Here is a 25,252-nt window from a genome sequence, read left to right on the forward strand (position 1 = left end):
TACAGCTCTTCACATGTAAATTCCATCACAATCAGCAAGAGCAGACTGTGTGCAGGCGTAGCACATTACACACAGCCAACATGGCTTATATGTATACATATATAATATGCTTCCTTTCCCACATGTACATGAGAGTTTGCACTGGGATTACTCATGTTTTACAGCAGTGAGTAGTTTTGCCTCTGGTAGCAACAGAGCTCTCAATTCAAATTTCAAACGATCACACAGTAGAGCTTAATAGGGCAACAAGCAGCAAGGAGTGAAACCTTATCTGCTTCTTTCTGTCGCTGAAACCTGAATGACTCTGTGCAGCGGGACGGCTTGCCTTGAGCTGACGACATCTCCCAGAGATGATGTGGGCTTCCTGCCCGTGAATATCACATTCTCGGGGACATAAACGTCCGTGTCTTGTGTGGAACGGTATTGAATTTAAATACATTTTCGTGTAGAGCCCTGTCAAACCACACAAGACACTTTGCCAATGATTCACCAAAAGACGTACTTTATCATTTAAAAATTTTATTTCCAAAATGTTTCATATCCATTTTGGATGAAAGAAAATCAATATCTCTGGTCCTTCACTCTGAATAAAGCTCAGAAAAAACACACACTCCATGGCACTGAAAGTGTTTCTTTTGTCAGTAAAGGGCCTGCCTCTTGTTGAATTTTATGAGGATTTCACATCAGTAATTATGTCTCAAGAATTTTGTTTGAAATGTGTCATTTTGAAGTCAGACTTTTTTGTAGCTGAAATCACATGATCCATTTCTTCATTTTCTACTGAGCCTTGGACAAGACCAGAATTATCAATCAACAAAACACAAGACCAGTAAAGCAATAACAACATAAAAAACACGACTACCACATTTGATAATCTATTCTTCTCTGAACCAGCAAAACACTTTTTGTCAGAGCGTGCAGATTTTTCATTTCAGAAAGAACCTTTTCGTTGTTGGAGAGTTGTATTTCGTCACGGCGCTGAATGGTTTTGTGTTTCTGTCACCTGAGAATGTTTTGAGGGATGAAACCTTGGGTGGGGGGACGGCTTCAGTTGGAAACAGTTTGTTAAATCGGGCAATTGTGTGTGCTTGTGTGTGAGCGAGTCAGTGTGTCAGTGTGTGTGTGTGTGCATGAATTGAGCTGATAGAGGATATTGGTTAGCTCGGACCACTCAAAAAGCTACTCTACAGATCACTTAATAAAGCCAGTGAGCAGAGGGGGGATGAACAGGGCAGAGGACGTTAGGAGGAAGTGGAGGAGGAGTGAATTAAATTTCCTCCAGTCAGTGTTGTTGGAGGGGGTGGGGCTTACCTGTTGTATCATTTTCATTCCCTGTTGTAGCTTTAGAGCATTATGCTTGTATTGCATACTGCATGCAAACACAGCTGATGGCTAAATGTTGCAGAAAATCAAGCACAGGGAAATTTATGGTTGTGTTTTTTATTTGGATCTCCATGAGCTCTTACCAGTGCAGCTATTCTTCCAGGGGTCCACAGTAAAACTAATGACTACAGAAATTTCAATGAACAAAGATAAACAACAAGGCCAAAAATGTGTGGACACCCTAACATTACATCCATATGTGATTGTTGTATAATCATGGACATTAACAGCCTCCTCTCCTCTGTAAATACTTTCCTCAAGATTTTGGAACTGGCTGTAGGGATTTTCCTCCATTCAGATAGGAGTTTTAGTGAGGTCAGACACTGATGTTGGGTGATAAAGTCTGGCTCAAAGTAGTTGAGGTTAAGGTCAGGGCTTTGTGCAGGCCGGTCAAGCTCTTCCACAGCCAACTGGGAAAACAATTTCTTTATGGAGCTGGCTTTGTGTATTTGGGCGTTGTCACGTTGAAACAGGAAGCAGTCTTTTCCAAACTGTTGAAACCATCATTATTAAAATATTAGTGTATGCTGCAGCATTAAAATTACACTCATTTGGAACTAAGAGCTAACAGCCCCAGACCAAAATCACAAAAAGTATGTGGCCACATTTTGACCACATAGGGTTAGCAGACTAATCTCTGCAAGAGTGCAAATGATATTTAAAAATAAATAATACATTTGTGAATGAAATTAGCAAAACAAAAGAAAAGAAACTGCAATTCTACTGCTACAATAGTGTTAATGGTTGAAAATCTCTTCAACTGATAAAAGTAATTTATTTGGAACTTTTATGATAAAGAATTTTAATTGTTTCTAATGGAAACCCCCATATACACTATAAACACTTTGTTTTCATCGGTGGCCATGTGTGAGTTTGGACTGAAAGAAGAAATGGAAATGTTTTTTTACATCAACAATGTAAATCAAAATTGACATAATTTAACTACACTCTTGATTTGTTTGCTGAGAACTAAAGCAGAACTAAAGCTTGTGTTGAATGCCTGCACACCCTTGTTTTTACACTCTCAGTGCACAAACACAGAGACATACAGTAGATTTTACTGTATGCGCTGTGAAACAACTACTCAAAATTTCTCCTGTGTGTTTCTCTCTTACCATGCTCTACCTCTCATCCGGCCTCATGCTCAGTTTACCTCACATTCAAATCTCTTGCAATCATGCCTTTTTCAGATGGCAGCAGTTGTGGTGTAAGGTCATGCTCTGACTTCATCCCCACCCTTTCCTTTCCTTTTATCTGACAACTCCCAGTCACGTTCCCACAACATCACTGCCTCAGCACAGCCTTCCCTCTAAGGTGCTATGGTGACCTATATCACACTGAGCTAGTAAACATGAGAGAGGAAAAAATCTGCCAGGGGTCAAAGGGTAGGATTCTGAAATTTACTAATCCCGGAGTGTATGCTGTTTATGTGTATTTTGCTCTACTTTAACCCCCCACCCCTCTTTTTCCCTGTGGATTTAGTCCCCTTTGGTGGCTCGGAAAAGTAAATAGGGTGTGTTATCGCTGCCAACATACCTAACTCAAACTTCCTGGTTCTTTTTGACTGTCAGGACTGTCCCTCCCTGCCACAGTCACCAGAAATCAGAGCCTCTGTTAATAATTACCATTCTAACACAGACATCCCAGTGGCGCAGGGGCTTCCACACTGCAGTGTGTTTGCTGTTGACATGTTTTTATTTCTCAGATGGCACAGAGAGAGGACTGTGTGTCCTTACATAATGCTTTCATTGACAGTTTCTCCTCAGCCATGCTGTTCCATGCTGTTAGGTCACTGGACAATTGGCTGTCTAAGAAAGTGTGAAAAGTAGAGGGACACAGAAAGTGTGGGTTGCAGACTGGAAAAGATAAAGGGTTGATGTTGCGAGCTACGCTATGGCTCGAGGGAGCCGTCACCTGGCAACCAGGAGATCATATTTCTAAGTTTGTGTGCGCATGTGTTGGCTGTTGTTTGTGTGAGTTTGTGCATGTGTTTGTGTGCAGTCGTTTCAGGCGAGGTTTGAGGACAATGTCCTTTTTCAATACAGCAAAGCATCACACTCCAACTATTACACACAGTTCAGACCTTGGAGATGACAAGTGAAATCAACATCACATGCTGGCGGCCTCTCTCATGCCCCACACCACTCAACCATGCTTTCCCTCTCACCTTTTTACTTGCACTCTGTTTCTGCAGGGCGGGTGTCTCTGGTACGAATCACCGCTCTGAGGCTGGAGGGCCTGCAGCTGGATGACCAGGGCTTGTACGAGTGTCGAATCCTCTTACTGGATAAACCCACAGATGAGCTCCGAAATGGCACCTGGACCCTGCTTTCTGTAACTGGTGAGGTTTATGGAATAGTGTGTGTTCATGTATATGTTTGCTTCATGTCTTTATGGCTGTCTGCAAAGTAGATTATATTTAGCTTCATTGGACAAAATCAGTGGTCCAAATAGTAAACAAAGGATGAGATTAAACCCGATTTCATGATAAATAACATTTTATCCAGATGATGGCCCTTGCCTGGTACAATACAAACTGACTGTAAACTGCGTACGCTCACAACATACAACAAAGAAAAGCCAGCCTCGAGTGGGCATGTGTAAAGGGCTGGGTATGGAACCCCAATACTTTTTTAAACCACCTACAGAAATGTGTCTGTTACACAGAGTATAGAAAACTGTCAAGTATCAAAAGTTGGTGTTTAATGCCTGATCAAATTTGTGGTCTTGTTTACTTATTCTTTGATCAAATAGATCTTGATTTAACTGACTGTATTTTAAGAAGTTCTCCTACAGCTGCCGGTCTTTAGACATTTAACAAATGAGAAGGAAAAATAGTTCTGAAGAAGTTAAATCTTTCAATTAAACACAGTATACCTGTAATTTATAGAGTCAGAATATTACTGACTAGGCCCTGAAAGTTGTACCAGGCTGGTTTACACTTTGGTGACCTACAGAGGCAGCAAGAAATGATCTTTAATTAATGAAATATCTTCTTATCCACATATATTTTCTTACTGGCTGGTAGAGATGGTGATGATTTAAGAAAAAATGTTTTGGCAGAAAGTCATGCAAATCTGTGGGATCTCAGTACAAGGCTGATTGAACAGGTACTGTTGTGGAAGTTTTTGCATCGTTGCTCAGGAACCACACAGAGACATAAAGACAGCATTTAACATTGTTACTTGTTGAAGCAGTTGTAGACACTGTACAATCCATCACACAATCAGTAACAATTATACAAATCCACAAAAACACAAAACAAAAATACAATTATCTTGTATTTTTGGAGAGAAAGCATGTTGTTCAGCCGGCCCTTTCTCTAAAGATTGTGAACACAAACCAGGCAGCTTTATATCTCTCCAGAAGCAAAGCTAAAAACGGTCAGGTCCCTAAATGGACACTTCCACAAACTGTTACCCCTTCTAAAACAAGTATGATCCCGCAGAGACCTATTGGTCAGTCAATAACTTCAAACAAGGACATTTTTCCAATTTAGCTCAACTAGGTACCTCATGATCCACACAGTTTCTAAGACAATAAGCTTAAGGCAAAGATATCTCTAGCTAACAAGTCAGCAAACAACCCTCAGATAGAAACAAGTTCAAGAGTTCAACTAGCCTAGGAGTAGGGTTTCTTATACCACAGTGTCACAGTGACATTATCTTACATCACACTGAACTGAGAGCAACAACATTTGTAACATAGATAATATATACAAGAAATGCATCATATGACAACTACTATTTAAATCTCTCTCATAGTGCTTTTAAATCTCCTGCACATTTTGTCTTTTATACTTTTATCTACATTTTAACATAATTAATGTTAATCTTCTTAAACATCATAATTATTATTCAAACACTTCTTTGAACTTCTTAAAGTTTTGTTTAAACAACCTTCTCAAAAACTTCCTTTTTAAAGACAAAAGTGTCTAAAATCTTCTAGAGAGATGAGGTAATTTGAATAAGTTTTGACTTTCTTCACGCAGGGTTCGGAGTAATCATCGCTGACTGGAGTTATTGTCATATTTATTTATGTCTTTAAATAATAGATCTAAATATGAAATGTGCATCATTATTTTTTGTGCTTTGAAGTTTATCTGTATTTTAGAAATCCTTTGCTATGACTCTACGCACAAACATACAGAACAAAGTATCGGCGCACGCTGCAGATCAAAGCGAGGCGAGACAGTTTCACAGAGCTGGTCTGTGTGAGCATCAGGTTAGAGATGAGAATTATAATAGATTATGACTGTGTACTTGAGGCCTTGGATGTAACTTCATCGACATGCCCTGCAGGTACGCTTTTCATATCCTGTTGTTTGCACTCTGCCTCAAATGTGTGAGATTGTCAGTGGCCCTCAGAGGCTGGGAATACACAGATGAGAGCACTCTGAATCCCCATGAAAGAAAAGTGGTTTTTAGAAAGCAGTCCTGTTAATGTGAGACTAAATCTATTTACATGCAAGACCAGGAGTAATTTAGCAATTAGTATTTTGCAGGTGTTTTTGTAATTAAAGAGTTTTGCTAGAACTCCTGTCTACAGACAACACAACTAACATGTCAACTTGTTATTCATAGAAGAAACGTTACTCTTATTCTTATAAAGATAATAATACTGAAGCCATTTTCAAACTCAAGGAGTATGAGTTCCGAGAGATGGTAATAAAATTTTTATTAAATTTTCAAAGTAAACATACAATTACAAGTACAGCAACCATCCCCCACCCACAAACAAACAAACAAAAGAACCAAAAAAGAAACCCTGATTGAGCAGTTACACAAATCTAATAAGTTCAAGAAACAAACAAACAGATAAAAAAATGAACGTCAAAAATATATAAAATAATTAATTTCTGTCACCATATACACTATACACCATATATCATATAAATAAAGTGAGTTATAATCATATAATCTTACACTCTATATCACATTTCCAAGTTGTGATAATTACTCTGGAAAATGGGTGGGAACCCTTATGTGATTCACTCAGGAACAGCAGGGAAACTGAACCCCTCAACAAGTCTAAAGAATGGGCCCCACACCTTATTGAATTTATTTGTGGACCCCCACAAATAACCATATATCTTATCTTCTCAAGTTTGATATAGTTAAAACATGAACAATCCAAAGGTTGTGAGAGGGGGGCACAGAAGATTCCCATTTCAGCAGTATTAAGCGTCTGGCCAGCAAGTTGGCAAATGCAATCAGATCCGCTTCTAAGGCACAGAGTGATAATAGGGGTGGGGAAACCTCAAATACTGCAATCATAGCATGTGGTTTAATCAGCTTCCCAACTGTTCCCGACAATGTCTCATTTGACAGGACCAAAACATATGTGCATGTGTAGCTGGAGCTAAATGACATCTGTCACAGACTGGTTCTACATCTCTGTAAATCTTAGAGATTCTGACCTTTTTAAAATGAGAGCAATGGATAATTTTGCACTGTATGAGCCCATGTTAGGCACAGATAGATGTACTTTGTTAAGAGCTTATTTCCAGAGCTTCTTTGCAGTTTCCTCTCCAAGATAACTCTCCCATAGACTTCTTACAAAGTCTAGAGGAGCCAGACGTAGTGAGTGTCTTACTGTAAAGATAAAACAACATGCTTTTCAACTTAGGGATAGGTATGAGAACACTATCCAAAGGTGTAGTCTCAGGCCGATAAAACTACAAACTTGTAGACATGTAAAGAAGTGATGTTTAGGGAGACTATACTTCCCTGATCACTGCTTGAAGGAGGTAAAGGTAGAGGTCCTGGAACGTTTGGATACCAAGATTGAACCATATTTTAAATGCACCGTCAGTCAAACAGACAGAGGAAAGGCATGGTTTGTAGTTAATGGAGCAGAGGATGAAAATGCTTAAAAGCCAAAACAGCACCTGAGTTGGTTTCAGAATTTCAAAGAGGTTTTAACTATTATATTTGTTTTATATGGGGAAGAAGGGAGTGGGCCAGAGCCGTAAGTGATGCTGGCTTGGAAGACATGGATTCTATTACAAACCAGGAAGGATGGAAGCTCAGTGTATCTTGTTGTAACCAATATTGTATAGTTCTAAGATTGGCAAACCAATAATAGTACCTGAAATTGGGGAGGAATAGTCCACCTAGTGGTTAAGGCCTTTGTAAAATTGTCTGCACAAAAAAAAGGTGAAAGTCTGAGGGAGAAAAATGGGCAGGCATTGAAACAAGTACAGCAATTTCAGAAGAGTCGTCATCTTCGCTGAATTAACTCTTGCAGCCAAAGATAGATTTAAGAGTGACCACTTCTCAAAATCCCTAGATAAAGTAGTAAGAACTGGGGCAAAATTTGCTTTATACAAATCTTTGAATTTATCTGTGACATTAACCCCCAAATACACAAAGCTACATTCGGAGATCTTAAATGGTAAATTGTGTTTTGTGTAGTTGCATGTTGCCTTATTTAAGGGGAATAGTTCACTCTTATCCAAGTTTAGCTTGTAGCCAGAAATGTGACCAAAAGACTCCAGAGTTGTAAGGATAAGAGGAATGGATGCTGGAAGATTGTAGAAATAGAGCAGAGGGTCATCTGCATAGAAGGACACCCTCTGCTCTACATCATTCCTGGTAATACCAGAGATGCCTGGATGGGAGTGGAATGCAATGGAGAGAGGCTCAGTGGCAATTGCAAACAGTAAAGGGCTGAGGGAGCAAGTTTGCCAGGTATAGTGCTGTAGAGGAAAAGTCAGACTAGGTGTTGTTAGTCCTCACTGAGGCTTGGGGAGATGAATACAGTAGCTTAATCCAGGTGGAAAAAGAATTACCAAAGCCAAATTCACATAGAGTGTAGAAAAGGTACTCTTGCTCCCCATGATCGAATGCCTTCTCTGCATCTATGGAAATGAGGGCTTCTGATGTAGTGGGGGAAGAAATGCTATAATTTATATTGAAGAGTTGTCTGAGTTTTAAAAAAGAATGTTTGTTTTTAATGAATCTTGTCTGATCAGTAGATATGATTGTTGGTGATATTGCCTGCAACCGTAAAGCAAGCATCTTGGACAGTAGTTTTACGTTCTCATTTAGTAGGCTGATTGGACAAAAAGAGGAGCAAATAAGTGGGTCTTTATCTTTTTTCAAATCAAAGAAATCGATGCCTGGTTAAGCGTTGGAGGCAGACTCAGAGATTCAAATGATTCATTGTACATGCATATTGGAACAGGGGCCAATTTATGCAAAAATGTTTCATAAAACTCTTAACAAATAGCCATCAACACCAGGGTATTTACCAATTTGCATAGACTTAGTCGTTGTAGAGAGCTCTTCAATAGTTTCTCCAACCCAGTAGACACTTACCAAGGCTAACCAAGGGTATGTCAAGTGTATTGAAAAAGCTGTCAAAATTGAAAGAGCCAGCATGATGTTCAGATGCATACAAGGAAGTGTAGAATTTTTCAAACTCATTAATTCTTTTGAGCTCTGTAGTGATACCAGATGGCGTTCTAATTCGGAGAATTTGATGGGAACATAATGCTTGTCTTAGCTGATGTGCCAGGAGCTTACTAGCTTTGTAACCCTGTTCATAATAGGTATACCTAGATCTCAAGAGAGATTGAGCAGCTTGATGAGAAATGAGTTTATCAAATTCTGATTGTAAAATGAGACATTCCTTGTATACATCTTACAAGTGTGAGGTAGCATAAATATTATCAAGATTTGTAATCTGTCCAGTTAGTTCATCTAATTTTATCTTTATGCTTCCAATGTCTCCCATAGTAAAGATGCAGAGATATCTGGAGTTTTGTTTGTGTCCAAGAACAAATCTGTTTGATTATAAGAAATATTACAAAATCTTCATTTGATAGCAAGTGCGTGTTTAGGTGCCACAAAAGGCTTGGATTATCCAAATCTTTAAAATGAATATTCATAATGAGAAGGGTGTGGTCATATATCAATATTGCATCATATGAGCATGATCTTACTGATGGGAGAATTCTGTCATCAATGGGAAATGTTTAGTCAAAACATGCTGTACATGTAGATACATTTTTAATGAACAACTGTGGTTAGCACTATTGTCGGTGAGAAAATGCATTGTGTTTCCTGTGACTGCTTTACAATAAAAGCCACCCTGTATTTACCAGTTGAATGCTTTTAACATGAAGCAGAGACATTATGAAATGTTCTTTTTCTATCAACAGCAACTCAATACAGTTCTGATATGGAGTAAAGAGAGTGAAGAGTTAACAGTGAGGCTGTTATTGATCAGATCAAATTAAAAACAGTATGGCTGTCTTACATGCATACATAATTTCCTGTGAATCTCTTGTGCATGTGTAGGTAGGCAAGTTTAATCTAGAGTGGGAATGGCAGACTCTGCCACTAACAATAAAAATGAATATACAAAAAGGTAATTATTACATAATGTAAATACAATGAATGGCTCTTTCTGAAAAAAAGGCTGACTAGGTTTGATATCATGAAAATCTTTGATTTAATGTTAATGTTTTGTTCTATAGCTCCACCCACCTTTACCCAAGCCCCGCCTCCTGTAGTGGAGCGTCTGGTTGGAAGTCACCTCTCTCTCGCCTGTGTTGCTAATGGCAACCCTACTCCGACCATAACCTGGCTAAAGGACGGCAGTATGATTCAAAGAATAAATTATCAGGTATGTGTGGACTGATAATACAATAATGTAATGCATTTATGTACACTTGACTGAATATATGAATTTCTCTATCCGTCTCATTTATCTACCCATCAAGGATAGACTTCTATAAATCAGTTCAGAAAACATATGCAAAAAGGTGCTCTTTTTGCATAATCATCATATTTAGACTTTCTTCAGTTTCAGAGTAATCCAGGTGGTTGTCGTCTGTACGGACTGCTAGAGGCAGGCACTTCTCATGATAAAGATGTGACAAAATGTAAACTAATAGGCTGTAGGCTAAAAACATGGAGATGTACTCAGATTTAATTTCAATACTCAGTGAGGATAAAGCTTGACTGATGTTCCACAGCTGTTATTCTTACTTTATAATCCATTATTGAAGTTTGGCACATTGAAGATCTGACTGACGAGCTGAAGTTAGGGACCATCTCAAGAGTGTATGCAAAATGGGCCAAGGGAGCTTTTCAGATTTTTGTCAGTAGCGTTTTCATTTTTTTCATAGACGCTTCAAACCAACTTTATTTTCATCTGGACCTCCTCCCACTGCATGCACAACCTCCCTTTTTTAAAAATATGCAGTGCGGGCAAATGAGCTACTATGGCCCATTTGTCTTATTTTTTATTATACATACTTCAGACCAACTTTAATTTCATCTAGGTTTTCTCCCATTATATATACAACCCCTAATTTGTAAGGAAAATCCTGCAATATGGCCCAATATATTTCTGACTTCAATTTTCAAATACAGATAATGTTTTATTATTTGATTAAAGTGAAGTATGATCTTATTTTGTTTGCAGATTAACTGGTGGTTATATGTATGAGGAGTATGAATAGTAGTAGAAAACAATTTGATGCAGAAAATGAAGCAGCCTAGATAATAAAACCTTTTCACGGCAGATGTTTAGAAATTGTCAAAGCAGGAAAAGCACAGGTGGAATGAATAACACTAATGATAAGCCAGGAGGCTCTGGTACTGTGCATACTCACTCACTGACATGGTTTACTGGGATACCTAATGCGATAGAGCCATCGTTAGTGTTATTATTTACAGCTGTGCTTTTCCTGCTTTGACAAGTCAAAATGTGTGCAGTGAAAATAGTCTATTTCTAACAACTTTTGGTATAAGTCACACCTACTTCTGGTATAAAATTGAATACAGATACGAATGCAGATATTTTTGTGACATATACAGATACAGATAGTAGCTTTGTGTTACACTCCTATCTATCACATCTATCTATTAGCTGTATTTATTTGTATTTTTTTTTGTTTAAAATCCTGTTTGCACTTAATAATAAAATAATTCTTAAAACTAATTTTGGTTGTCAAAAGCATCCTATAGCGCCATCCAGAGTTCATAGTGTCAAACTAAGGAAATAAAGGATGACATCTGTCTGTCATATGTATGTGTGTTTTTGTCTGTCTGTTGATCTGTCTGTGTATCTATTGCATGTATATATGTTTCTATCAGTCAATCAAAATATGTGTCTACATGTACTCTTTGCACCCATCCACCTCTCTGTTTATCTATCATATCATATTTACCAGGAAGGAGCCTTATCTCTGCGAGCAGTGAGCATGCAGTCAGCAGGACAGTACACCTGCCACGCCTCCAACTCGGAGGGAAACGTGACTTGCGTGACGAAAGTGAAGATCAAAGGTCAGTTGTCGCCTGATGGCCTGTCTATCTGTCTGTTCGCCTGCCAATTCCTTCAATCGTTCTGATGTCTGTGTGCCTGACTGGTTGTGAGCCACCATGATTTACATTTTGGTTTCTCCCTCTTGCATCATATTACAGAGTGGTAACAGCAACTCAAACTCAACTTGACTCTTATTCTGTCCCTGTGTAGATAATATTCATGTCATGATTTAAGACAAGATATTTGGGATCTGGGGCATGGCTTTATCGTGATAAAACTTAAATATGTGTTTTACTTAATTTCAAGGCTGCATTATAGAGACGTGACAGTTGTCTGAGCTTGTTAGGCTGCTGTAGCTGAGTGAAATGAGCAAATGTTTCTAGTATAGTTATCAAATTCACATTGTTAATTTTCTCTTGAGGTATGTGGTCAAAAAAGTATATTGTGATAGTATATTGTGATTTTCAGTATTTTCAGGTCCTAATACACCCGTGACAGATTCAGTTTTCAGGTTACAGATTAACAAATTTACAGTCCAGTTTAAGGAGAAATACATGTAGAATATGCAAATACCGTATGGAACTGCATATCATTGGATTACACCAACACACCACTGCATAATACGTTGTGGAATTTATTTTTGACTTCCTCCTGTACTCCTACTCCTACTCCTACTGCTGATTTTCTCTGGAGAACCAGCACTTTTCTGGAGTGTGGTGCATGGGGAAATATTTTGTTTTTGACACAATGTCTTCTTGAGGTTTCACTTAATTTTGGGATCTCACAGTTACATGTAGTCATATTTTGAATAACTGTGTTTGAGTAATAATCATCAGTGGCACGTAACTGCACTAATACTGTTCGGATCTAAGTCACATTATCTGAGCTTTGGCTGCATTTTTCAACAGCGTTGCCACATGGATAGATTACAGTAGCCTTATAGCTGATCTGGATGAACTCAGTCTAAAAGCCCTAAGTAACCTCTAAAGTGTCACTCATGCATATATCCATCCAGCATTTTGGGTTATAAACCTGATCAGTAATGACTGCTGTAGAGATCATGTGGTTATTTATACATGAGAAATGTGGTGTGTTAAGCCTCTTTTATTAGCTCTTTGCATGTACGGCAGAGGGAAGATAGGTTGTATGTGATAATTACATCAGCACATTTGACGGCACAGTTATATATATATATATATATATATATATATATATATATATATATACACACACGCACACACATACATAAATGGATGACTGACACTTCATATTAGCTTCAGATAAACTTTTAAATACATTTTTGCACAGAAGGATTGTGGATTTTGTCCCCCATCACTTACACTGTAAGTGCATTATGAAGGGATCTTCTAATGGTCGGTTGGAACAGGAGGAATATGGCAAGAAAAACCTATTTTCATGCTCATTGGCCATCTGACTATTGTTTTAAGACAGACTTGAAAAGTTGTGAACCCATCCTTTAAAAGACCCTAAAGTAGCTTCCTCAAATCTTAAGTAACTACAGAGACACATGATTGCATATAATTACTTATTTGATTGTTTGTTATGTAAAAGATGGAGCTAAAGCAAACCTCAGTGTAGGTGAGGCCAAGATAACAAAGAAAACAAATCTAGCTAATACATTATAATATAAGTTATATACCAAAAAACAAATATATTGTACAAATATAATGAAGTCAAAGAAACCAAATAGAAATAACCTACCCACCTATAAGTAAAATAATATATAATATAACATAACATAATATTAACATAACTGGCAACAGATCAATGTATGATGTCATTATGAATTTATGTGACCTGCCTCTCTCTAGGTCCACCTGTCATCGTTGTCCCTCCCAAAAGCACCTCTCTCAACATGTCCCAGAATGCCCTTCTCCAGTGCCAGGCAGTGGCCGACCCCCCCAACATGACCTACGTGTGGCAGAAAGGTGGAGAAAACGTCCATCACATAGAGTGAGTGTGATCATTGTCCCTGAGCAAGTCCATTTTTACCCTTTGATGTTTTATGTAGTGTGTTTGAGCAGGTGGAGAACAATTCTACCTTTGTGGCTTTAATCTTTTTAAAATTCTAAACATTCTAGGTCGTGGTTGTTACATCTAATTTAAATTTAACTTTGTTTCCATGGTGCTTTTCATGGGGGGCTGCAAAAGAAAGTGCTTCACAAAGAAAATAACCCCCAAAAAATCAACAAAAAGAGATAGAACACAATAGTGGAAATGTGAAATAAACAAATGACAATAATCAAGATCAGTCAGATTACCATGTGATACCAAAACAAAAAAGCAGTTTGTTTGTTTTAAAATGTTCCAGGTCTGGTCTCCTCAAGTCCTCTGGAAGGGTGTACTGAAAGTGAGATATATAGCAACTAAAATTGCAATCTTTATGTCCACAGGTGCTACAATATGCGTCTTTGTCAATTGATACTAAAATCCATTGCGTCATAGGTCTTTGTTCTGGCCCATAGAGCTACATGAAAGCCATAACCAGTGGACCAGACAAATCTAGAAGGGGCATTTCTTAAAAGCCTGTCTGACATGTACTTATGTGCTGGTCCACTGAATGATTTGATGACACATGTTGAATTTTCTTCTTAAACTGACATGGAGTAAGTGTAGCGACAAGTGCAATACCTGCTTTGCTTCAGGTCTCACACATGTGTTGCTATATTCTGAGGAGTTTGCTCTGCATTAGATAGAGAACCACGTGAGAAAACACCAAATGTTCTCATTAAATTTACAGTAATTTTAGTCCAAAACCATCCATTTTATATGTTATTACTCAATAATTTATTACACACTCAACACCTCTGCCCCTCAAGTATGAAAAAGTCAGCTATAAGGTCAATTTCTTTTCAGACTCTTCACACTGATGCTGCACTCTGTGTGAATAAATACATACCACTCCATATGTTTTTGTTATTCACAAAGACAGTGGTCTCCCCTGGGAGGGTCTTTGGTGATTCCTGCTTTGGTTGCCATAGTATGAAGGAAAACATTTAAAGGGACAGAATAATCAACTGAAATAGATCATGTTTGATTTCTTTTTACTTGTAGTTAACATTGGCTGCACAAAACACTTTCACTGGCTGGTGCTGATCTAAGGTCCAACTATACACTGAAAGGTTTCGTTGGCAGACAAAAAAAATGGATCTTTGCAGTAATCAGGCCTGCTAGAGAAGAAAGAATGCTTTATTCCTCCAGTATCTGCCCAGGAGAGAGAGAGCTGTACATCGGCAATATTCCTGAGATGATAAAAGGTGGATTTTTTTGCTACCTCTGATGTGAAATTCAAATTAGCATTAAAAAACACATCAAGGTTAATAGCTCGGGGCTTGACATTTTTTGCCAGGGATTTTAAGTTAAAGCACAGCTTCTCTTTCTGGATTTTTGCTCCAGTGTTTTGCACGATAACATCCATAAATTGATATAATCTCAATCTCAACCTTGTGTATTGTCAGCTCTGTAATCTTATCCCAATGGCAGCATTTAAAGGCCGAAAGACACAGGTACCAGAGTGGAGCCTTGGGGTACCCCACAAATGTGTTGGGAGATATGGACAAAAGACTCTATGACAGTATACAGTACCAGTCAAAAGTTTGGACACACTTTCTCATTCAAGTGAATGTGAAGGTGTGTAAATATCTTAATATAATCTTACATACAGCACCAGTCAAAAGTATGGATCTATACTTTTGACTGGTACTGTATGTAACTTTATATTAAGATATTTATACATATCAGGATATAGTAAGGTGGCTGAAAAATATATTGTTTTGTATATAAAGCAGGTCTGCTCATTTATTTGCAACATTGCCCACAGTAGACCAATACAACCAGTGATATTAACAGGATAGTGATCACAATGTAAACAGTATGGCAGAATTTCTAACAGCTGACAAATATATGCATATATGTCATGATATTGCCCAACCCTACCCACATGTTATATTAAAGAGAAACTTAACACAAGCTGAACATTTTGTTTTTATTTGTCGTGTTTCCGCTCTTTTACCCAGAGGGGGCCAGAAAGTGATAGTTTTCAGCTTTTGTGTTAAAGGTGATGAATGGAGTTTTCAGACAAGACTGAATTAACTTACATTCATCAGGTGGACATAAACACAATCAACATGTTCTGCAGAATAAATTCATAAAGTAATGATATATTCAGCTATGTGTCTGTCAGCCTGTTTTTGTATAAATGAATGCACACTTAATAAGGACGATATGTAGTCGTTCCCACCAAATAGACACTTCAAAACAGATAAAATGAAAGAGAGAAAAATGCCTCACTCATGTCAATTTAAAAGAAAAAAAAAAGGAAATTGGCCTGAAACTGTGAAGCTCTGAATGAGCTTTTCTGTAGGAGAGGTTTAACAATTGCAGTTTTCAGCGCCAGGGAGAAGATCTGAGTGAACAGGGAATGGTTCATGATTGCCAGCACATCATCCACCAGACAATTGAACACTCTTAAAAAATGGTGGTTGGGATAGGGTCAGTTGAGCAGGTGGAGGGCTTAATTTGCATTACTTCTCCTCCTGAGCATCTCTCTATCGCACATGTGATTATTCATTACAGTTATAGCCTACTCAGGTTAATACTTAACCTGATTTTGACGAGGAGAAAGTTTCAGAGAGGCTTTTTGGGGCTGATGTATAATGCTGTTAACAGCTGAGTAGAGCACCCCGGGATTATTCTGATTATCTGTTACTAATTTGGGGAAATAAGCTCTTTTGTAATTGCATTGTTAAAAATAGTGCTCTCTCTAGAAATATCAAAATGGACTTTCAGTTTAGTTTTTCTAGATTTTTTTCTCAGTTTAAACTTAACCCTCCTGCAGTTTTTAAAGGTTACTGTTAAATTCAGTTAATGGTGTTTTTTTGTGTGGTTTGTTTTGTTTCCTTGTGTTTTGCTGGTAAAGTGCATTTTTAGTTTATTATCAGAGCTGTTAACTTAATATTCATTGGAGGAGGTGAGGTTAAATTATTACACTTAAAGCTGCATTATTTCTTTTTTTCCACTTGGGGCAGTAGAACTTCACTAAAATCTGACAAACCCAGACATAAAGTTGCTATGGCTAACATGTTAGCAAACAGTGTTAGCATATGAACACCCACAGTGCACACATCAACATCAGCATTGGTTTAGAGTATTGTTTGTGTCCAACCGATCAATTTAAGTTCACTCATTTTTGCTCCATCTTGCTCCATAGCTGCTAAATGTTCCAATTTTTCACTAGCTAGTTGCTAACTTTGTCTACTGTTTGGTGCTGGACAGTGTGCAGTGTACAGTGGGTTTAGCAGAGCAGAAAACAGCTGACTGCTGCTGGTGGAAACAAGGTTAAATGGGAGCACTGAGACTGTACATATAGTAAATCATATCAATGAGGTAAAATTAGGCTAAAAAGCTCTGTAGAGCTGCAATTTGTGATAATTCATTTTGTGTTCATTACTACGAGCGACTCTTTCACATTAGTCATTTGATTCATTGTTAATATGAAAAATATTAGTAAGTGGAGATGAGATAACAGCAGCAATCAGTCACACATGTTGGCGTTTAAAGCAGAGGGAAAGAAACAGATTAGTGATGAGCAATATCCAGGTCCGTTACAGTATATGAGTCATCTGACCTGTACAGTGATTAACCCAAATGTGTGACTGTGAGTCGTCCCACGAATACATATCATCATGATGCATATGTAACCTGTTTATGAGGTGTTACAGCCTGGTAGACAGCTCAGGTTTTCTCTGTAAATGTAAGAGTGTATAAAATGAGTGGGCACTCCTCTTCCCACTCTTAACTGAAATGAAATGAAATTTCCTTAACCTCCATCTGCACAGTGCTGAATAACTCACAGGAGAAAAAAACAAAACAAAACCCTCCTACACTGTTGATGCTCTGAGAGCCAGTTTGACTCTATTAGAATGGAACAGCTGAATTACCTCTCACTGTTATTCTGTAGTGGCTGGTTTGTTCTTTCATATTGAATAATTCCTGTGTGCTTTTTCTTAAGGTCTTTGAAGTCGCGAGTGAAGATCATGGTAGATGGAACTTTACTCATCTCCAGACTCACCCCAGAGGATTCTGGGAACTACACCTGCATGCCGACCAATGGCCTGCTGACCCCACCCACCGCCTCTGCCAACCTCACAGTGATGCGTACGTTTCTGTATAGTCTGTAGCTGTGAGTCTTCAGAGGACATTAAATATTTCTTCAGAATTTTTAACATAAGTATTACCCAACAATTAACTCTGCAATCAAAGGGATATTTTATGTACACTAAAGCATCATTTCTGAAGTATTATATAAAGTCAAATTATTATTGATATACAGCACTAGTCAAAAGTTTGGACACACTTTCTCATTCAAGTGAATGGGAAGATGTGTCCAAACTTTTGACTGGTACTGTAAATGTATAAATGCTAAATTGTTATTAAATTGAAAGGACATCTTAATCCTAGATTATTACATACACTGCTGTCTATTTAATTAGAATGGGTTAGATTAAGCTAGGTAAGTTATCCTAGTTCTAAAATGCTAAGTAATAAGAAGTGGCTTACCGGTCTGAAAAGCAGTGTTTCACTGTCCTCTGTTGTTGAAAGTTTCAGGTGTATTTAACCTCTGACCACAATGATAGGTGTGGTCAGAAGTGCTCTGCTGTGTCTGTAACCACACTCATCAGTGATGTCATAGTGTACTGACACACCCTGCAGTATAAAAACATTTTAAGCTGCTGTTAAGTTCATTTTTAATTTGAGTTAACTTTATTGCCATAACAACAAAAAGTTGTAAAAGGAACTTTATTTCAACACAGCATCTTCACAAAACTATCATATAAAGAGACATGAAAATACTCAAAGTACCATAAATAAATGCAGCAAGGACAATGAGCTAAAGAACAATAGGTACCTCTAATGCCATAGGTTTACTCAAAATTAAAGAAAGATATTGGAGGGCCCAGTTAGAGTAATTTTAGAAACAGTATGAACTATTTTCTCTAATACATTAATTTCAACTGTAGCCATGGTAACAAATTATATGATATGAGAAAGTTAGCACATGTTCCACAACTGTTGTGTTAAACTGGACCATGGCTTTCCTTAAAAATCCAGATTTTTTAAACTTTCGCAAGAAATATAATTGGTGAACCTTAATATTTTATTAATATTGCTTTGTCATTTAAGTTTAGCAGAGATTATAGTCCCAAAACTATATGTTTTATGTTTGCACTTCTTAAATGAAAAGTTTCCTGACTGTGAATTACAGCTACAGTGCTGCTTGAAAGTTTGTGAACCCTTTAGAATTTGCTCTATTTCTGCATAAATATGACCTAAAACATGATCAGATTTTTAAGTCCTAAAACTACATAATGGGACCCCGATTAAACAAATGAGACAAAAACATTAAACTTATTCATTTATTTATTGAGGAAAATTATCCAATCTTACATATTTGTGTGAGGCAAAAGTATGTGAACCCTTGCTTTCAGTAACCAGTGTGACCCCCTTTTGCAGTAATAAGATCAACCAAACGTTTCCGGTAACTATTTATCAGCCCTGCACATCGGCTTGGAGGAATTTTAGCTCATTCCTCCTTACAGAACAGTCTCAACTCGGGGATGTTGGTGGGCTTCTTTGCATGAACTGCCCACTTCAGGTCCTTCCACATTTCTATTAGATTAAGGTCAGAACTCTGACTCAGCAATTCTAAAAAATTAACTTTCTTCTGCTCTAACAATTCTTTGGTAGAGCAACGTTTGTGTTTAGGGTTATTGTCTTACTGCATGACCCACTTTCTGTTGAGCTTCAGTTCACAGACAGATACCTTGACATTTTCCTATAGAATTTGCTGGTACAGCTCAGAACTCATAACTCCATCAATGATTGTAAGCTGTCCTGGTTCAGAGGCAGCAAAGCAGGCCCAAACCATGATACTGCCAGCACCATGTTTCACAGATTGGATAAGGTTCTTATGCTGGAATGCAGTGTTTGCTCATCTGCAAACATAACATTTCTCATTCAAGCCGAAAAGTTCAATTTTGGTCTCATCCATTCACAGAACGGTTTTCCAATCACCTTCTGGCTTATCCACGTGGTCTTGAGCAAACCATAGACGGCAGCAAAGTTCTTTTTGGACAGAGGTGACTTTTTTCCTTGCAACTCTGCCATGCACACCATTGATGTTCAATGTTCTCCTGAATTTTGAGCGAAGCCACTGCAAGAGAGGCCTTTAGTTTCCTAGACGTTACCCTGGGGTCCCTTGTGGCCTCCCAGACCATTATACACCTTGCTCTTGGTGTGATCTTCGTTGTTCCTCCTGAGGAGGGTAGCAATTTCTATGCTCCATTTCTACACGATCTGCCTGACAGTCAACTGGTGGAGTCCAAACTCTTTAGAAATGGTTTTGTAACCCTCTCCAGCCTGGTGAGTATCAGCAGCTCTTCATCTAAGTCCCTCAGAAATCTCCGTTCGAGCCATGACACACTTCCACAAACCTGTGTTGTGAAGCTCAGACTTTGATAGCGAAGACCCAGATCTCTCTTTTTCTCCCAGACTCACACTTGATTGTCATCCCATTGATTAAAACACCCGACTCTAATTTCACCTTCAAATGAATAGATAATCCTAGAGGTTCACGTACTTTTGGCCATGCATCAATATGTAACTTTGGATCATTTTCCTCAATAAATAAACAAACAAGTGTAAGGTTTTATTCTCATTTGTTTAACTAATGTCTCTTTATCTAATTTTAGGACTTGTATGGAAATCTGATCACGTTTTATTAATACTGAAACAGAGCAAATTCTAAAGGGTTCACAAACTTTCAAGCAGCACTGTATATTCTCACATATAATTGACTTTGACATACGTATATATGAAAAACAAGCATATTGTGTTTGTCAACTAATCATTATTGAAAATATAAGTCTGTTTATCTGTTGTTCACAAACAGTACAAATGCAAACTAACCTTGAACACCATCAGAAAACATTAATAACTAAGATTTATTATTGTTTATTGCTAGTCAGTGTATTAATAGATGTGTTAATCCATTTTTCAGGTGACAGCAGCAGGTTCCAATCATGTGTGTTGAATTTATGATTGTAGGCCTATTATCATGGATTGTACCTTTTTTAAAGGACGCATGTTTGTTGTGTACAGTAGTTGGTAATAAATGCTCCTGGATTAAATCATTAACAGTTAGAAACATAGACAAGCAGTCAAACAACAGTAAAATGTTCAGACACATTTGGTAAGCTGTTAATACAAGTAACAGCACTTGTAAAAACATGGTCACAGAAAATTGATTACAACAAAGCAATCTGTTCTCAAAATGAATCAGAAGTTATGGATCATAGCGCAGTCTCTCTGCACCAGTATGTGATTTCCTGTGGTATTTAAACACTATCTAAATTATGTTAGTTATTACAAAGCAAATGACTTTAATTTCTTTTCCTCTACTCAGACCCAGCCCAGGCTCTACAGATGCCCCAGCAAACGTATCTTCCCACAGGCATGGATGGCGTGATTAACTGCCCAGTGGCAGCTCAGCCTCCGCTGCTCCGCGTGGATTGGACGAAAGATGGAGAACCACTTGACCTGTCCTTGGTAATCAAAATAAAAATTTCCTGATGGGGGGTCAGTCACCATAACACTTCCTGACCTTTACTGTGTGCCCAAACTCAAATTTTTATCACTCATTTTGTCAAAGGTCAACACTACTCTATTTATTGATTCATGATACTGCAAACATCACAGGAAGCCAGTGGCTGAATCCATTCATTTTCTTTTAGCAGTGAAATGTCAGACACCACTGACTACAGGCATCTATGACACATCAGCCGTCAGCAGCCCATCATGCAAAAGCTTTTCTTACAATCAGCCCACTCAACTTGCCTGTTGAACAGCAGAGGAACCATTTTCTTGCTATTACATTGTGAACATGGAGTGAGACATTATGGGGTTTTTTTCAGGAATTGTAATGGGACATTTTCTGTGTCCACTGATGGAAATATTCTTTCAGTTTTTCAATTGCAAGAATATTCAGTAACATATATTCTAATGGACAGGGACGATGTGTTCAATCTTAAAAGCTTTTCAAGCAATCTCCAAGGAACTCTTCACTGCCCCTTGCTCTCAAGTTTTTTTTCTTTTTTTCACTTCCACTTCAATCTGCTGCTCACCTCGTTTGAGGGATGGGTGTAGGAACCATTATAGATGAGGGGCAGGGAGTCTGTCCCAGGAGGTAATCAAAAAAAAATTAACCCTTGTCCTCCTCACTTTTTTGGATTGGAAAACCATATTTGCATATTTTTTAAAAATAAGGGCACAGGGTGACAGCTTATAAAACCATTCCCTTTGTTTTGTGTGCAAAAGATCCACCCATTTCCTCTACTTACCCCCTTTCACATGCTGAGTTGTCCCTCTGCCACCCCCAACACTTTGGTCTGAGCGATGGACATGTCGGTGGATGAGATGCACCGCAGGAAATGTGATAGATTCCTGTAGTGTGTGACACAGCGGATGGAGTCAGGCTGTTATTCAGCCAATTATTCCAATTCCACCCTGGATGTCACAAGCTTTCATACACACAGTAATACTTTCTCACAGCCCCATTCTGGGGAGGATAATAGCAGACTTCGACTTCATTAAACTGAGTGGGAACCTTTTGCGCAATCAAAGTGCAACATGAGCCTTCTGCTGTGGCTTAATGGTAAAAAAAAAAAATGAATCCAACATTTAACTGCTTTTAATGCAAATGCTTCATAACATCATTTTGAAAACTCTTCAGAGCAATTCTGTCACATGTGTCTGGATTCACCTAAGACATGATCAAGGGAATATCCAAATGATCAGGAGAAGAGAAGATCACTTTATCTTTTACATGTAGTTTAGATATAATCTTGCAAAAGCTGTGACAGCATTAATAAATAGTACACATTTTTAAAGAAGTTTGGGAATAATCTGCACAGTGGAGACTTAATTACTTAACCACTGCAGGATGGTGGCAGGCAGATATCAAAAACATTATAACTGTAAATCCTTCAAACACAACGGAGGAGCTCATATGTGGCTCTGGAGTGGTTACAGATTGTAAGACTGAGACTATAAGCTGCACATTTTTAACTTTTTTGTCATTAATGCTATATATAATTCAAGACTGCATGTGCTAGTTTCTATTCTTTCTAGCTGTCAGAGTGGTGTGAGCATTCTGCCTTTCTTTCAGTATCCAGGATGGACTTTGACACCAGAGGGCTCTTTGTTCATGGCCACAGTCAATGATGACGCGGCAGGCATGTACATGTGTACTCCATACAACAGCTATGGCAGCATGGGTCCATCTGGCCCAACAAACGTAATTCTGCAGGTTAGTGTGTATTCAAGGCCAAGTATGCCTGCACTCAACATTGTTTTTTCTCATTGTTACCTCACTTGGTGAAGCCTCCAGTGTACATGCATGTTTCAGTGCAGTAGGAAACATCTTGCATCAAGAAGTTAAACTTTTGAAATGATGAACTATATATATATATGTATATATATATATATATATATATATTCATAGATTCTGGATTTTTCAGTGAGAGAGGAGGAGCAGATGTTATTTTAAGAATTTCTAACTGGATAATTCAACTTTTTTATGGAAAAATCATATTAGACACGAATTATTATTCAAAGCAGATGAATTATATATGTCTTACAACTTGTCTGGTGGGATGTACATTTCTTATACCAACACCAAATTGTTGGTCAGTCATGCACTGGAAGCGCAGAAACTGACACTTAATCTGTCCTCCTAGTTCTACAAAACTGTCTATCTACACCACTGTGCGTGTATTTTAATTAGCCACAACTGCATCTGTCACAGTGAATTAAAAAACTTAACAGAAATGACATTTTATTGACCTTTTCACTCCGATGCGTGAGCCCTCTGGCATTAATAGAAGTCAACTCAGACTCACTACAACAGCAGCACTATTGGGGAGTTAATTGTGTGGCTAATCCTTTTGTTATTAAGATAATCTTGTCCAAAGCGGCAGTAATCCAGTCTTAAAATCCATTGTTTGCATTGCTGAAATCTCCCTGATTCAGATATATTGCTTTGGCAATTCACAGGACCCCCCATCATTCAGTGTCACTCCAAAGAAACAATACAAACAGGAGGTTGGTAGAACCCTGCTCATCCCATGTCAAGGAAACGAGGACCCAACAATTAAAGTGACCTGGAGCAAGGTAAATAACCCAGTACAATTTATTTAACTGCTATGTCACTGCAAATCTTCAGACTTTTTAAAAAAAATTGGCCATGTTCCTTACAACAATGATGTAGAAGTGTACTCTAGGGTGTCAGTGCACTGTGACATCACTGTTGTGTGTGTGTGTGTGTGTGTCAATAAAACACTGCTTTGACACAGCTTTGGTGTTAAGTTACTCCCTATGGAGTAACTACACCCAGGCTAAAAATTCTGCTTGTATTGCTATCTACTCCTTGCTCTGTGCACAATCTGTGCAGTTCATAGCTAAAAAAACACAACTGTGCAATGCTAAATCATAGTTGGGCATGATCAAAAGTAAAATAGACCATACCTGGCCAGACCCAACTGTGATGTGATGAGTGTGGTCAGAAATGCAACCCCCTTAGGTCAGTGTAGCAATAGTCTGACAGACTGACTGACTGACTGATTCACTCACTGGGTACATCTCACATCTCTTAATTGCATCCACATTTCCCTCCCACTGAGGGAGGGTTATGCTAACTTTGCTCCATGCTTCCTCACGTCCTCTCTCCTCCATCCTTTGACTGTGACCTGGAAACCGATCTCCCTCCGCCATCATGGAGGATCTTCCAATCCCTTAAATGCACCTGGAGGAGATGAGGAGCGAGGAGAGAGGAAGCAAGGAACCACAGGTGTATCCTACGCAAAGGTTTTTCTGGACAGCAACACCCCTTTGATCCAATGTGTTTATTGATCATCAGGTTATCTGACAGGACAATAAACAGTCGGGCTGTTGTAGTAATACAGCAGATCAGGAAAACTGTACATTCAAATCATGAATCAATCACAAAAACACTCTTCTAACTTTATTTTTGTTCTTCATAAGCCAAAGGCTTCCCCTTTCTTCTTTTTTGTTTCAAGTATGTCTCAGCTCCTTTAGGAAAATATGATGTCACACAGCTGCGTTTCTCCTATAAAATCATCCCAAGCCTGAAATGGACAAATAAAACTTTGCTTTCCATATATTCTTTAAAAAACTTACAGCACGGAACTTTTGCCCATGGTCTTAAATGAAAACAACATTCAAGATGTCCGATGTTTTAATAAAATCTTAAAATATATAAATATTCAATGCCCAGTTGTTAAATTAAATTACAAAATGAGGCATGATACCTTCCTCCTTTAAACATGGTAGTGAATGAAACAATAACCTGTGTCCACATCATCAAAACTAGATGATAACTTACAAACATGAACACACATCTTGTCCTGCAGCTCAGCTTGTTGAACGAGCCACCAAACAAACATTCACCAGGGAAAAGTGCACCGATAACATCAGTTAGCAGCTAGGTAGC

General features: G+C 38.2%; 1 protein-coding gene across 1 annotated transcript in view; it reads left to right on the top strand.

The window, feature by feature from the left end:
• Window positions 1-25,252, top strand: part of igsf9a (immunoglobulin superfamily, member 9a) — a 53,553-nt gene that overhangs the window by 13,861 nt on the left and 14,440 nt on the right. The window contains exons 4-11 of the mRNA XM_042395595.1: window positions 3,578-3,724; window positions 9,869-10,017; window positions 11,573-11,684; window positions 13,497-13,638; window positions 17,696-17,841; window positions 21,149-21,291; window positions 22,910-23,050; window positions 23,797-23,913. Of these exons, the coding sequence (XP_042251529.1) occupies window positions 3,578-3,724; window positions 9,869-10,017; window positions 11,573-11,684; window positions 13,497-13,638; window positions 17,696-17,841; window positions 21,149-21,291; window positions 22,910-23,050; window positions 23,797-23,913 (1,097 nt within the window). The remainder of the gene's footprint in view (window positions 1-3,577; window positions 3,725-9,868; window positions 10,018-11,572; window positions 11,685-13,496; window positions 13,639-17,695; window positions 17,842-21,148; window positions 21,292-22,909; window positions 23,051-23,796; window positions 23,914-25,252) is intronic.

This window comes from Thunnus maccoyii, chromosome 19 (assembly GCF_910596095.1).
Source record: "Thunnus maccoyii chromosome 19, fThuMac1.1, whole genome shotgun sequence".
NCBI classification, from domain to species: Eukaryota; Metazoa; Chordata; class Actinopteri; order Scombriformes; family Scombridae; genus Thunnus; species Thunnus maccoyii.